We start from the raw sequence: 15,727 nt of genomic DNA, 5'->3' as shown, positions 1-15,727 counted from the left end.
GGAATATTCTGACTTTAAGGAAACTTTCAAAAATAGGCGACAGTTTTAGATAGAGGATCTGGATCGGCGCAGGCCTGGAGGGCCGAAGGGCCTTTTCCTGTGCTGTAATTTTTCTTTGTTCTTTGAAACCGGAATAATTTGCGTTAAGGGCAGAGAGCTTCGATCACTTACACTCCTGTGAGGACCTGTGGCGGAAGGTAAAGCGGAGGTGACAACGGTGGACCTCCTCGATTGCGATGGCCACCTTCAAGCAGAAACAGAAACAATGTTGGAAGTTCCGAGTCTAGTTCCTTCCACTGCAGCAAATCCTCCCACCTCCAGGTCTCCGTCACTCCCCACTCCCCTCCCCACACTGCTGAAGACACTATTGGGAGACTACACCCACCCCCCCTCCAATCCACACAGCACTGCCTCCTCAGAATCCCTATCCCATCTGGTGAGGGATGATCGACTGTGTGGGGCATCACAGGCGCTCTTGGCAGCAGGTTCACAATCCGACCCAGGTCAACCATGAACCGCAATCCCTCCTTGCCCACAAGCACTCACCCGGCCTAGCACTCCCTCAGTTCTGACTCTATAACAGTGCGGCACTCCCTCAGTACTGACCCTCTGACAGTGCAGCGCTCCCTCAGTACTGACCCTCTGACAGTGCGGCACTCCCTCAATACTGACCCTCTGACAGTGCAGCGCTCCCTCAGTACCGACCCTCTGACAGTGCAGCGCTCCCTCAGTACTGGCCCTCTGACAGTGTAGCACTCCCGCAGTACTGACCCTCTGACAGTGCAGCACTCCCTCAGTACTGACCCTCTGACAGTGCAGCACTCCCTCAGTACTGACCCTCTGACAGTGCCGCACTCCCTCAGTATTGACCCTCTGACAGTGCAGCACTCCCTCAGTACTGACCCTCTGACAGTGCAGCGCTCCCTCAGTACTGACCCTCTGACAGTGCAGCGCTCCCTCAGTACTGACCCTCTGACAGTGCGGCACTCCCTCAGTACTGACCCTCTGACAGTGCAGCACTCCCTCAGTACTGACCCTCTGACAGTGCAGCACTCCCTCAGTACTGACCCTCTGTCAGTGCAGCACTCCCTCAGTACCGACCCTCTGACAGTGCAGCGCTCCCTCAGTACTGATCCTCTGACAGTGCAGCACTCCCTCAGTGCTGACCCTCTGATAGTGCAGCACTCCCTCAGTACTGACCCTCTGACAGTGCAGCACTCCCTCAGTACTGACCCTCTGACAGTGCGGCACTCCCTCAGTACTGACCCTCTGACAGTGCGGCACTCCCTCAGTACTGACCCTCTGACAGTGCAGCACTCCCTCAGTACTGACCCTCTGACAGTGCAGCTCTCCCTCAGTACCGACCCTCTGACAGTGCAGCACTCCCTCAGAGGGGCACAGGGAGATTCCGTCTGGACTCTGCTCACGGAGCGAGTACACAATGAGCTATCTCCGAGACGGGTTCTGGAACCTGCTAAGAATTGGAGATCCGCGATGCTATGAACAGAGACGAGAGGATAACCACCTACCTTCACTGTCTCGTACCAAAACGGCTGCTTTACTTGATAATAGACCACGGACTTATATTCTGAAATCCCCTGGTAGCCCGATCCCGGGAATATTGCCTTCTGTTGGAGCAACGGAAGTGAGAGGGTTAGACTGGGATCGTGCCTGGGAATAAAGCTCACCTGATGTAGATTCGAGTTTGGAATAACTCCTTGATCTGGGAGGGTGAAATGCATTGAACTTCAAACGGACATGGGCAGACAAGCGGCAGATGCAGTTCAGTGCCGAGAAGTGTTGTGCGTGTTGGAGAGACACCGTAACTGTAAATGGGGATTAGCTGGGGGAATAGCGGGAAGTGGATTGCTGGCTCCCGGTTCCACCGGGTATTGAAGGGATTCAGGAACAGATCAGGCCAAGGCAAAGCATTCGAACACACACCTCAAGAGACGGCGGTTAGTTCCACAGCGAGCGCCCCTCCTGAACCGCTCGCCAGCAATTCGGGGTGGTAATGGATTTATCAGGGTAACCATTCAACGCTTGTCGAATGAGTTACATCCCTCCGAGGGGGAAATGTCTGTCTAGCGCCGATTCCTGGAGCTTTGTGTCCCCGGGATTAGGGATGGGAACCTGACTGGGAAGAGTCGGAGGCAGGGGCAATGGCCGGGACAGTGGTAGCGCCAACTGGAGGGAGGTTGACCCCCCCCATGTCGTACCTCAATTCGGGTGCCTTCCTGATCGTACACCCCCATGGTCACCTCCACATTTTTCGGCGTCTTTTTCTTGCCCTTGTCAAACTCGCCCTGGATCAGGGTGACGTAGATATCATTCCGGATGTCCCCTGCCGGGAGAGAGACGGGAGCATTACACATCGCCGCACAGCGTCCGCCCGGGTGACCCTTACCCCGCCTCACGCGGCAGCTCATCCACCGGCATTCCTCGGCCCGTGACTTACCGGGAAGGACAATTTCCGGGAATCCCATTTTACGGGCCACTGCGGTCGACCTGTCGACGAGGTGCGGAAAATCCTTATGGACTTGCTTCATGTCTCCAGGTAGTAGCTTCATCGAGACCCACAGCCCTGGTGAGCACGAGAGGGAAACGTGACCAACATTATGCGACCCGATCCGAGACCATTCAGCCCCTTTGAGCCTGACCCACTACTCAGTTTAATCGGTGGTGTCTCGATTTCGTCCCCCCAACATTCACTCTGTCAAGCATTGAACCCCAACAGAATTCCTGGAATCCGCTTGATTGGATCCAACTATTGAGGGAATGAGGCCTCGCTCTTGCAATCTGGAGTCATTCTGGCGCAAAAGGAGGCCATTCAGCCCTTCGAGCCAATACTAGCGGTCTGTAGGTCAATCCAGTCAGGCCCCATTGCCCCCTCCCCATACCCCCTCATTACCGCTTGCTGAATAAATAACGTTCTGCCTCATATCCAGCCCCCTCCCCCCATATCTCTCGCCCAGACCCTTAAATGGGTGTGACCCTAACCTGACCCCCAGAATCGAATCAGTCTGATAGGAATTCCGCCGAGCGTGAACTTCGCCCTCTGCCCAGTCCTTTACCCATCGCCCTCTGAAGCTGGTTGACGTGGGCAATGAAGTGCCCTGCACATTGCCCCTCCCCTCCAGAGACTCTGGGCGGTTACCTTGCCCCTTGTGGTTGACCTCCTTGGCTGCGATGACCTTATTGAAGACGGATGTGAGAGGCTCATTCTCGCCGATCACCCGCGACGTCAACAGGGGCGACATGATCAGTTGCCTCTGGCGGATGTAGGTCTCCATCGCAATCCTGGGAGGGAGGGAGCACAAGGAAAGTGGTTCAGGGGCCCTTTCCTTGCCAGGTTACCCGGTTTTGAGAATGCCACACTCTCCGCTCAGTCCAGACCCCCTCATTATTTCGATCAAATCTCCCCTCAGCTTCCTCTCCTCAGGGGAATAGACCCAACCTCGCCAATCTATCCCCGTAACTGAAGTTTTTCATCCGTGAAACTGTTCTTATGAATCTTTTCTACGCCCTCCCTAAAGCCTTCACATCCTTCTTAAACCGTGATGCCCAGGACGGGTCGCAATGGAGTTGGTGATTATTAATGACAAAAGTACATTTTGGTCATGTCCAACTTGATTCAAGATTTCAAAATATTAGGAACTGGGTGAGGCCAATATACTCAATTATCCCATCCCCTTTCGAATTAAGCTACCTTGCAATGTGCTGCTCAATTCCTTCCCTCTCCAATTCTCTTTTGATTCCCTCTTGAGTTCCCAACTTCCAAGAACTCCGCCGGTTCCTTATTTCCCTGGTCCCGTGAAAATGGACCAATGATTGGAGAGATACCGAGCGGTTTGAGAACAGGACCAATGATTGAAGAGCCACCGAGCGGTTTGAGAAATGCACCAATGATTGAAGAGATACCCAGTGGTTTGAGAAATTGGCCAATGATTGAAGAGATCCTCAGGGAGGTTGAGAAAGGAGCCAATGATTGAAGAGATCCTGAGCTTGAATATTGCTATTATTGCCAAAGCTTTATAGAACATACAGTGCAGAAGGAGGCCATTCGGCCCATCGAGTCTGCACCGACCCACTTAAGCCCTCACTTCCACCCTATCCCCGTAACCCAATAACCCTTCCTAACCTTTTTTGGACACTAAGGGCAATTGATCATGGCCAATCCTCCTAACCTGCACGTCTTTGGACTGTGGGAGGAAACCGGAGCACCCGGAGGAAACCCACGCAGACACGGGGCGAACGTGCAGACTCCGCATAGACAGTGACCCAGCGGGGAATCGAACCTGGGACCCTGGCGCTGTGAAGCCACAGTGCTAATCACTTGTGCTACCGTGTTTCTCATTCTCTGGACCTGCTCTCTGCAACCAAAAGGTATATGTCCAAGCCTTGTGCCTTTTCTGAATTACCCGGGAGCTTAGTGGGCGTATAGACCCCCCCCTCCCCCGTGGCTTTCTCTATGGTAACAGCTTGGCCAATGAGAGTCGACTTGACAACAGATCAGCCCCTTTTCTGCTGTCGCATAATTTGTTGCGGCTGTTTGAAATTTGCCATTCTTGTGTTTGTCCTGATGAGTACCAGATGAAAAGCTTTGACAACATGTCCCTATTGTCAGCAGGAAGCTGAGCTCTTTCTTGGAGAGGTGACGAGACGCCGTTACTCACTGTTGGAAAGGAATAAAGTGCTGTTTCTCGTCATCACCGTTCCTGCCTCCGATCATGTCGGTGATGTCCATCACTGTGGAGAGAGAGGAAAAGATTAGTCAAGCCAATAGTCAGCGGAAAGTTTTTTAGGCATTGGGTGGAGGTGGGGTGAGATACGACTCCTGCTCTGAACACGATCGGGCGCATCTGCTGGAAACGCGTATGTGTGCACGTATTTGTGTGCGGGACCACCTGCTCAGTCGGTATAGCTTCAGTGCACACTAGGGCACCGGCCCCCTGTCGCATCCGGAGGGCGTTATCAAGACGCAATTAGAGGAGATGGGAGCAAAGGCTGGTCTCTGGTTTCGCGCGGCACATTCCGAGAGGATAACGCCCGTGGCTCAGTCAGTAGCATGCTCGCCTACGAGTCAGAAGGATGGGTTGGGGGGGGGGGGAGGGTGGAGATTGAGGCCAAAAATGTTGAGCATTCCCGATGCAACGCCGAGGGAGTGCAGCACAATAAGGAGTAGCATCTCCCCTTCCCGATGGGTGTACAAAATCCCACAGTGCCACCTCAAGAATAGCGGGGTGTTGGCCTCCCACTCCAGGTGTGTTCTGGACAAAATTTACCCTACGTCCAACATTGCTTTCGCAAGTAATTCGATCGTCACTGTTTGCGGAATCTTGCTCTGCACAGCTGGCCTGCTGTGTTTCTTACAGTGCTTGTCAAGACACTTGACAAGTATTTCATTGGCCATAGAGGGCAGTAGTTCTCATCTAATGATAGGTGCAATATGAGTTGGCACAGTGGTTAGCACCGGGTTCGATCCCGACCTCGGGTGACTGTGCGGACTTTGCATATTCTCCCTCGTGTCTGCGTGTGTTTCCCTCCGGGTTTCCTCCGGGTGCTCCTGTTTCCTCCCGCAGTCCAAAGATGTGCAGGTTAGGTGGATTGGCCGTGATAAACTGCCCCTTAGTATCCAGATTGGGTGAGTTGGAGGGATAGGGTGGGGGATTGGGCCTAGGTGCGGTGCTCTTTCCAAGGGCCAGGGCAAACTTGATGGGCCAAATGGCCTCCTTCTGCACTGTCGGGATTCCAATGACAGGCAAATTTCCACACAGCTCGTTGAAAAATAATCCCTGTTTGGTTTGTGACAGTTTTGGCACACTGACATTGCTTTCCGGAATGTTCCCTTTTCCCAGGGTGGTTGATTCAGTCATGGAATGGTTCCACCATCTTGGACTGCCTTCCAATTGGACACCGCCCCACCCGGGAGGCCATGTCTGCAGACTGAGTCCAGGCTTGCGGGGGAGGGGTGTTGGGTGGGTGCTATTCACACAGTCAATCATTGCAAAGCCCACATGGATAGAAGTGAACTTCCAGGAATGCTCGGAGCAGATTCCCAATCAGAGCTGGATTCGAAGAAAACAACGCATTTCCACATATTATTCGACCCGAGTTGTAGAGGAGATACAGAGAGAGAGAGACAGTGAAAGAGAGAGAGGGAGAGATAGAGAGACAGAGACGCAGGGAGAGAGAAACAGAGAGATAGAGAGAAAAACAGAGAGAGAAATATGGAGAAAGAAACAAAGACAAACTGAAAGAGAGAGCAATAGAGAGAAAAACTGAGAGCGGGAGAGAGAGGAAGAGAAAGAGAGAGAAACAGAGAGAGAAATAAAGAGAGAAAAACTGAGGGGAAGAGAGAGAGAGAGAAACAGAGAGGGAGAGAGAGAAAAAGAAAGAAAAATAGAGAGAAAAACTGAGGGAGAGCGGGGAAGAGAGAGAGAGAGAAAACAGAGGAAGAGAGAGAAACAGAAGGTGAGAGAAAGAAAGAGAGAAAAATAAGAGAAAAACTGAGAGGGGTAGAGGAAGAGAGAGAGAGCAAAACGGAGAGAGAAAAATAGAGAGAAAAATTGAGAGGGAGAGAAAAAGAGAGAAAAATCAGAGATTGAGAGACAGAGGGAAAGAGATAGAAAAACAGAGAGGAGACAGAGTGGGAGAAAGAGAGGGAAAGAAAGAGAGAGCGACAAAGAGAGAGAGAGAAACAGTGAGAGAGAAAGAGTGAGAGAGAAAGAGTGAGAGAGAGTGAAACAGGAAGGGAAAAGTAGAGAGAGGAGAAAGGCAGAGAGATAAAAAAGAGAGGGAAAATGAGAGAAATAAAGAGTAAAATAGAGAGAAAATTGAGAGGGAGAGAAACAGAGAGAAAAAACAGAGACTGAAAGAGAGGGAAGGAGATAGGAAAACAGAGAGAAAACAGAGAGGGAGAAAAAGAGAGAGAGAAAGAGAGAGAGAGAGACAGGGAGAGAGAAAGAGTGAGAGAGAGAAACGGAAAGATAAAAAAAGAGAGAGGAGAAAGGGAGAGAAAAAGGGAGGGAGAGAGAAAAAAATAGAGAGAAAAATTGTGAGGGAGAGAAAATGAGAGAAAAAACAGGCTGAGAGAGAGGGAAAGAGATAGAAAAAATATAGAGAGAAAACAGAGGGAGAGAAAGAGGGAGAAATAGGAACGAGAAACAGGGAGAGAGAAAGAGAGAGCATGAAACAGAAAAATAGAGAGAGGAAAAAGGGAGAGAAAGAGTAAGAGGGAGAGAGAGAGGGTGAGAGAAAGAAAGAGAAAAATAGAAAGAAAAACTGAGGGGGAGAGACGAAGAGAGAGAAACAGAGAGAGAAAAATAGAGAGAAAAATTGAGAGGGAGAGAAAAAGAGAGAAAAAACAGATTGAGAGACAGAGGGAAAGAGATAGACAAACATAGAGGGAGAGAAAGAGAGAGAGAAATAAAGAGAGAGAGAAACAGGGAGAGAGACACAGGGAGAGAGAGAAACAAGGAGAGAGAGAGTGAAACAGAAAGAGAAAAATAGAGAGAGGAGAAAGGGGGAGAGAGAAAAATTGAGGGGGAGAGAAAACCAGAGATTGTGAGAGAGGGAAAGAGATAGAAAAATAGAGAGAGAAAACAGAGAGGGAGAGAAATAGAGAGAGAAAGAATTAGGGAGAGAGAAACAGGGAGAGAGAAAGAGTGAGAGAGTAGAGATGGGAATAGAGGGATACGGATCCCGGAAGTGTAGCAGATTTTAGTTTAGAGGGGCAGCATGGTCAACGCAGGCTTGGAGGGCCGAAGGGCCTGTTCCTGTGCTGCACTTATCTTTGTTCTTGAAACGGAAAGAGAAAAATAGAGGGAGGAGAAAGGGAGAGAGAGAGAGCGAGAAAGAGAGAGGGAGGGAAACAGAGAAAGGGGGAGAGAGAGAGAGAATGAAACACAAAGCGAAACGGAGGGAGGGATGGAGAAGCTGAGAGAGCGTGAGGGAGAGAAACTGAGTCACAAAGGGAGTGAGAGACGCGGACAGAGATAGCGCTTCCCCTGGGCTGGGGACGGCCTGGATACCGTACCATTCTCTGGCTGCTCTCTGAGGTGTAGGTGGAGTGACTGCGTGTCAGGCCCTCCTAAACACACACACACACACATACAGCAAGCGTCTTTACCTGCAACTCCGAAAGGGCGGCGCAAGCCACACGTATGCTTCTTCCCTTCCTTCAACTCCATGTGGCCCACCCGGACAATTTGGCAGACCAGGCTAATTCTCAGACGGATCAAATCGCTGCTGCTGAGGTCCTTCGAGGAGAGAGAGAGAGAGGGGAAAGAGAATGAGGCCTACGGGAACAGGTTAATCCTGCCTTCAGGGGGCACCGAGTGTCTCGCGAGGGCCACTCTCAGAGGGGCCAAAAAATGCCAACCGCATTGCACTGTGGGATCTGGTGTCACGAGTAGGCCCAGACCAGATAAGGGAGGCAGATTTCCAACCCCAAAGGGGATTAGTGCACCAGATGTTTTTTTACGTCAATCGATGACAGCTTGGCGATCACCATGGATACGATTAACTTTACAATTCCAGATTTTATTCACTGAATTTCAATCCTGTCAGTTGCCCTGTTGGGATTTTAACCCGGGTACCCCAGTATATAAGCCTGGCCTCGGAAACCGTCGCTAGGCCAAGATCTCCCCATTGACTGAGGGTGTATGGAGCCTGGTTCTATTCCAGTTAAGATTAGGCCCACTCACTGTGAAAAGTGCTTCCAGTTTGTTTTGTCGGTCAAGCTCTTTGGGTTTTTCAATCTTGCTCCAACGGACCAAGTAATTCTCACTGGAAAACAAAAATGCCCGGGTCAGATAAGGCCGATAGGGTGATGCTTAGCGCCACATTCTGGATCGGGAAGGGTTCAATAATCGTTCACCACCAGCCCTGGCACCTGGGAGACAAACGGCGCTCTGGCGAGAGTGCCGGGCAGAGGGCGTTATGACAACTGGATGGAATGGCCGTCGGCGCGCCATCGCTTTTAACCGTTCCCGGAATGGTGTGGAGCTTCGCTCATCCAGGCAAGTATTCCATCACACTCCTGACTTGTGCCTTGTAGATGGTGGACAGGCTTTGGGGGGGGGGGGGCTCAGGAGGTGAGTTACTCTCCTCAGGATTCAAAGGGAGGGGCTGGAAGGCCCAGGGGGTGGTGAGAGGGGGGAATTATGATGAGTTAAATGGTGGCTGCATCTGCCGCAGAGGGAAAGCCAACCAGGCTGCACTCCACTACTTCCTGGGGTGAGGGGTCGTGGAGAAACTGAGGTTCGGGGCAGCCATTTTGGACAGGATGAAAGAGACTTCTTCACTTTGGGGTGGGGAGATCTTTGGGATTCCTGACCCCGCTCCACCGCACTGGCAGGCAGCTATGGACGATCGGTCATTGAGGATATTCAACACAGAGATGGAAAGACTTTTGGAGAAGCTGGAGGCGAAGTAGACGATTGACCCTTGACCTTCGTCTAATGGCGGCGAATGGCAGGAAGGACTGAGACCCACCCCAGATCCTGTTACTTTTGTTCTTGTCATCAGGGCAGAAATCAGAGATGGATGAGACAGAGAGAGAAAGAGAGGGAGAGAAGGAGAGAGAGGACGTAATCACAGCTCTCCTCCGAGTCAGAGAGAGGGCGAACGTACCTAATGAACTCGGACTGAACGGGGTCGTAGAGAGACATGAGCAGTTCCGCAGCCTCCCCAAGGTTGCAAACAAAGTTCTTCAGGTTGACGTAGAGGCTGTACGTGTGGGTGGCGCTGAAAATCGACTGGCGCCGCACCTCCATATTGTGAGTTCTAGACTGGACATGAGGGAGAAAGAGTGAGAGAGACAGGAGTACTTCAGTGGGGATTATACCCAGCCCTAGCGGCTGTATGTCGAATGATCTCAACATTCTGTATCAGGTGGTGGGTAGAGGGTAAGTATTGAGGGAGCGCTGCACTGACAGAGGGTCAGTACTGAGGGCGTGCTGCACTGTCAGAGGGTCAGTACTGAGGGAGTGCTGCACTGTCAGTGGGTCAGTACTGAGGGAGTGCTGCACTGTCAGAGGGTCAGTACTGAGGGAGTGCTGCACTGTCAGCGGGTCAGCACTGAGGGAGTTCCGCACTGTCAGAGGGTCAGTACTGAGGGAGTGCTGCACTGTCAGAGGGTCAGTACTGAGGGAGTGCTGCACTGTCAGAGGGTCAGTGCTGAGGGAGCGCTGCACTGTCAGAGGGTCAGTACTGAGGGAGTTCTGCACTGTCAGAGGGTCCGTACTGAGGGAGTGCCGCACTGTCAGAGGCTCAGTACTGAGGGAGCACTGCACTGTCAGATGGTCAGTACTGAGGGAGTGCCGCACTGTCAGAGGGTCAGTACTGAGGGAGTGCTGCACTGTCAGAGGGCCAGTACTGAGGGAGTGCTGAACTGTCAGAGGGTCAGTACTGAGGGACAGCTGCACTGTCACAGGGTCTGTACTGAGGGAGTGCTGCACTGTCAGAGGGTCTGTACTGAGGGAGTGCTGCACTGTCAGGGGGTCAGTACTGAGGGAGCGCTGCACCTTCAGAGGGTAAGTACTGAGGGAGTGCTGCACTGTCAGAGGGTCAGTACTGAGGGAGTGCTGCACTGTCAGAGGGTCAGTACAGAGGGAGGGCTGCACTGTCAGAGGGTTAGTGCTGAGGGAGTGAGGCACTGTCAGAGGGTCAGTACTGAGGGAGTGCTGCACTGTCAGAGGGTCTGTAGTGAGGGAGTGCTGAACTGAAAGAGGGTCAGTACTGAGGGACAGCTGCACTGTCACAGGGTCTGTACTGAGGGAGTGCCGCACTGTCAGAGGGTCAGTACTCAGGGAGCGCTGCACTGTCAGAGGGTCAGTACTGAGGGAGTGCCGCACTGTCAGAGGGTCAGTACTGAGGGAGTGCTGCACTGTCAGAGGGCCAGTACTGAGGGAGTGCTGCACTGTCAGAGGGCCAGTACTGAGGGAGTGCTGCACTGTCAGAGGGTCAGTACTGAGGGAGTGCTGCACTGTCAGGGGGTCAGTACTGAGGGAGTGCTACACTGTCAGAGGGTCAGTAATGAGGGAGTGCCGCACTGTCAGAGGGTCAGTACTGAGGGGGCGCTGCACTGTCAGAGGGTCAGTACTGAGGGAGTGCTGCACTGTCAGAGGGTCAGTACTGAGGGAGTGCCACACTGTGAGAGGGTCAATACTGAGGGAGTGCTGCACTGTCACAGGGTCAGTACTGAGGGAGTGCTGCACTGTCAGAGGGTCAGTACTAAGGGAGTGCTGCACTGTCAGAGGGTCAGTACTGAGGGAGTGCTGCACTGTCAGAGGGTCAGTACTGAGGGAGTGGCACACTGTGAGAGGGTCAATACTGAGGGAGTGCTGCACTGTCAGAGGGTCAGTACAGAGGGAGCGCTGCACTTTCAGAGGGTCAGTACTGAGGGAATTCTGCACTGTCAGAGGGTCAGTACTGAGGGAGTGCTGCACTGTCAGAGGGTCAGTACTGAGAGAGTGCTGCACTGTCAGAGGGTCAGTACTGAGGGAGTGCTGCACTGTCAGAGGGTCAGTACTGAGGGAGTGCTGCACTGTCAGAGGGTCAGTACTGAGGGAGTTCTGCACTGTCAGAGGGTCTGTACTGAGGGAGTGCCGCACTGTCAGAGGGTCAGTACTGAGGGAGCACTGCACTGTCAGAGGGTCAGTACTGAGGGAGTGCTGCACTGTCAGAGGATCAGTACTGAGGGAGTGCTGCACTGTCAGAGGGCCAGTACTGAGGGAGAGCTGCACTGTCAGAGGGTCAGTACTGAGGGAGTGCTGAACTGTCAGAGGGTCAGTACTGAGGGAGTGCTGCACTGTCAGAGGGTTAGGACTGAGGGAGTGCTACACTGTCAGAGGGCCAGTACTGAGGGAGTGCTGCACTGTCAGAGGGTCAGGACTGAGGGAGTGCTACACTGTCAGAGGGTCAGTACTGAGGGAGTGCTGCACAGTCAGAGGGTCAGTACTGAGGGAGCGCTGCACCTTGAGAGGGTCAGTACTGAGGGAGTGCTGCACTGTCAGAGGATCAGTACTGAGGGAGTGCTGCACTGTCAGAGGATTCGTACTGAGGGAGTGCCGCACTGTCAGAGGGCCAGTACTGAGGGAGCGCTGCACTGTCAGAGGGTCAGTACTGAGGGAGTGCCGCACTGTCAGAGGGTCAGTACTGAGGGAGTGCTGCACTGTCAGAGGGCCAGTCCTGAGGGAGTGCTGAACTGTCAGAGGGTCAGTACTGAGGGAGTGCTGCACTGTCAGTGGGTCAGTACTGAGGGAGTGCTGCACTATCAGAGGGTCAGTACTGAGGGAGCGCAGCACCTTCAGAGGGTCAGTACTGAGTGAGTGCTGTAATGTCAGAGGGTCAGTACTGAGGGAGTGCTGCACTGTCAGAGGGTCAGTACTGAGGGAGTACTGCACTGTCAGAGGGTCAGTACTGAGGGAGTGCTGCACTGTCAGAGGGTCAGTACTGAGGGACTGCTGCATTGTCAGAGGGTCAGTACTGAGGGAATGCTGCACTGTCAGAGGGTCAGTACTGAGGGAGAGCTGCACTGTCAGAGGGTCAGTACTGAGGGAGTGCTGCACTGTCAGAGGGTCAGTACGGAGGGAGTGCTGCACTGTCAGAGGGTCAGTGCTGAGGGAGTGCTGCACTGTCAGAGGGTCAGTACTGAGGGAATTCTGCACTGTCAGAGGGTCCGTACTGAGGGAGTGCCGCACTGTCAGAGGGTCAGTACTGAGGGAGCGCTGCACTGTCAGATGGTCAGTACTGAGGGAGTGCTGCACTGTCAGTGGGTCAGTTCTGAGGGAGTGCTGCACTGTCAGAGGGCCAGTACTGAGGGAGTGCTGAACTGTCAGAGGGTCAGTACTGAGGGAGTGCTGCACTGTCAGAGGGTCAGTACTGAGGGAGTGCCGCACTGTCAGAGGGCCAGTACTGAGGGAGTGCTGCACTGTCAGAGGGCCAGTCCTGAGGGAGTGCTGAACTGTCAGAGGGTCAGTACTGAGGGAGTGCTGCACTGTCAGAGGGTCAGTACTGAGGGAGTGCTGCACTGTCAGAGGGTCAGTACTGAGGGAGCGCTGCACCTTCAGAGGGTCAGTACTGAAGGAGTGCTGCACTGTCAGAGGGTCAGTACTGAGGGAGTGCTGCACTATCAGAGGGTCAGTACAGAGGGAGGGCTGCATTGTCAGAGGGTCAGTACTGAGGGAGTACTGCACTGTCAGAGGGTCAGTACTGAGGGAGTGCTGCACTGTCAGAGGGTCAGTACTGAGGGAGTGCTGCACTGTCAGAGGGTTAGTGCTGAGGGAGTGCTGCACTGTCAGAGGGTCTGTAGTGAGGGAGTGCTGCACTGTCAGAGGGTCAGTACTGAGGGAGAGCTGCACTGTCACAGGGTCCGTACTGAGGGAGTACCGCACTGTCAGAGGGTCAGTACTCAGGGAGCGCTGCACTGTCAGAGGGTCAGTACTGAGGGAGTGCCGCACTGTCAGAGGGTCAGTACTGAGGGAGTGCTGCACTGTCAGAGGGCCAGTAATGAGGGAGTGCTGCACTGTCAGAGGGCCAGTACTGAGGGAGTGCTGCACTGTCAGAGGGTCAGTACTGAGGGAGTGCTGCACTGTCAGAGGGTCTGTAGTGAGGGAGTGCTGCACTGTCAGAGGGTCAGTACTGAGGGAGAGCTGCACTGTCACAGGGTCCGTACTGAGGGAGTACCGCACTGTCAGAGGGTCAGTACTCAGGGAGCGCTGCACTGTCAGAGGGTCAGTACTGAGGGAGTGCCGCACTGTCAGAGGGTCAGTACTGAGGGAGTGCTGCACTGTCAGAGGGCCAGTACTGAGGGAGTGCTGCACTGTCAGAGGGCCAGTACTGAGGGAGTGCTGCACTGTCAGAGGGTCAGTACTGAGGGAGTGCTGCACTGTCAGGGGGTCAGTACTGAGGGAGTGCTGCACTGTCAGAGGATCAGTACTGAGGGAGTGCCGCATTGTCAGAGGGTCAGTACTGAGGGAGCGCTGCACTGTCAGAGGGTCAGTACTGAGGGAGTGCTGCACTGTCAGAGGGTCAGTACTGAGGGAGTGCCACACTGTGAGTGGGTCAATACTGAGGGAGTGCTGCACTGTCAGAGGGTCAGTGCTGAGGGAGTGCTGCACTGTCAGAGGGTCAGTACTGAGGGAGTTCTGCACTGTCAGAGGGTCAGTACTGAGGGAGCGCTGCACTGTCAGAGGGTCAGTGCTGAGGGAGTGCTGCACTGTCAGAGGGTCAGTACTGAGGGAGTTCTGCACTGTCAGAGGGTCAGTACTGAGGGAGCGCTGCACTGTCAGAGGGTCATTACTGAGGGAGCACTGCACTGTCAGAGGGTCAGTACTAAGGGAGTGCTGCACTGTCAGAGGGTCATTACTGAGGGAGCACTGCACTGTCAGAGGGTCAGAACTGAGGGAGTGCTGCACTGTCAGAGGGTCAGTACTGAGGGAGTGCTACACTGTCAGAGGGTCAGTACTGAGGGAGTGCTGCACTGTCAGGGGGTCAGTACTGAGGGAGCGCTGCACCTTCACAGGGTCAGTACTGAGGGTGTGCCGCACTGTCAGAGGGCCAGTACTGAGGGAGGGCTGCAGTGTCAGAGGGTCAGTACTGAGGGAGTACTGCACTGTCAGAGGGTCAGTACTGAGGGAGTGCTGCACTGTCAGTGGGTCAGTACTGAGGGAGTGCTGCACTGTCAGAGGGTTAGTGCTGAGGGAGTGCTGCACTGTCAGAGGGTCCGTACTGAGGGAGTGCCGCACTGTCAGAGGGCCAGTCCTGAGGGAGCGCTGCACTGTCAGAGGGTCAGTACTGAGGGAGTGCCGCACTGTCAGAGGGTCAGTACTGAGGGAGTGCTGCACTGTCAGAGGGCCAGTACTGAGGGAGTGCTGAACTGTCAGAGGGTCAGTACTGAGGGAGTGCTGAACTGTCAGAGGGTCAGTACTGAGGGAGTGCTGCACTGTCAGAGGTTCAGTACTGAGGGAGCGCTGCACTGTCAGAGGGTCAGTACTGAGGGAGTGCTGCACTGTCAGAGCGTCAGTACTGAGGGAGTGCTGCACTGTCAGAGGGTCAGTACTGAGGGAGCGCTGCACCTTAAGAGGGTCAGTACTGAGGGAGTGCTGCACTGTCAGAGGGTCAGTACTGAGGGAGTGCTGCACTGTCAGAGGGTCAGTACAGAGGGAGGGCTGCACTGTCAGAGGGTCAGTACTGAGGGAGTGCTGCACTGTCAGAGGGTCAGTACAGAGGGAGGGCTGCACTGTCAGAGGGTGAGTACTGAGGGAGTACTGCACTGTCAGAGGGTCAGTACTGAGAGATTGCTGTACTGTCAGAGGGTCACTACTGAGGGAGTGCTGCACTGTCAGAGGGTCAGTACTGAGGGAATGCTGCACTGTCAGAGGGTAAGTACTGAGGGAGTGCTGCACTGTCAGAGGGTCAGTGCTGAGGGAGTGCTGCACTGTCAGAGGGTCAGTACTGAGGGAGTTCTGTACTGTCAGAGGGTCCGTACTGAGGGAGTGCCGCACTGTCAGAGGGTCAGTACTGAGGGAGCGCTGCACTGTCAGAGGGTCAGTACTGAGGGAGTGCTGCACTGTCAGAGGGTCAGTACTGAGGGAGTGCTGCACTGTCAGACGGCCAGTACTGAGGGAGTGCTGAACTGTCAGAGGGTCAGTACTGAGGGAGTGCTGCACTGTCAGAGGGTCAGGACTGAGGGAGTGCTACACTGTCAGAGGGTCAGTAC

General features: G+C 53.8%; 1 protein-coding gene across 1 annotated transcript in view; it reads right to left on the bottom strand.

The window, feature by feature from the left end:
- Nucleotides 1–15,727, bottom strand: part of LOC140397001 (dedicator of cytokinesis protein 5-like) — a 120,653-nt gene that overhangs the window by 57,221 nt on the left and 47,705 nt on the right. The window contains 9 exon segments of the mRNA XM_072486023.1: nt 172–244; nt 1,530–1,628; nt 2,220–2,344; nt 2,459–2,584; nt 3,158–3,300; nt 4,677–4,749; nt 8,132–8,261; nt 8,709–8,790; nt 9,637–9,794. Of these exon segments, the coding sequence (XP_072342124.1) occupies nt 172–244; nt 1,530–1,628; nt 2,220–2,344; nt 2,459–2,584; nt 3,158–3,300; nt 4,677–4,749; nt 8,132–8,261; nt 8,709–8,790; nt 9,637–9,794 (1,009 nt within the window).

Source organism: Scyliorhinus torazame, chromosome 20, assembly GCF_047496885.1.
Source record: "Scyliorhinus torazame isolate Kashiwa2021f chromosome 20, sScyTor2.1, whole genome shotgun sequence".
Taxonomy (NCBI): domain Eukaryota; kingdom Metazoa; phylum Chordata; class Chondrichthyes; order Carcharhiniformes; family Scyliorhinidae; genus Scyliorhinus; species Scyliorhinus torazame.
The sequence above is the reverse complement of the archived record's forward strand: the minus strand, read 5'-3'. Positions and strand labels throughout refer to the sequence as shown.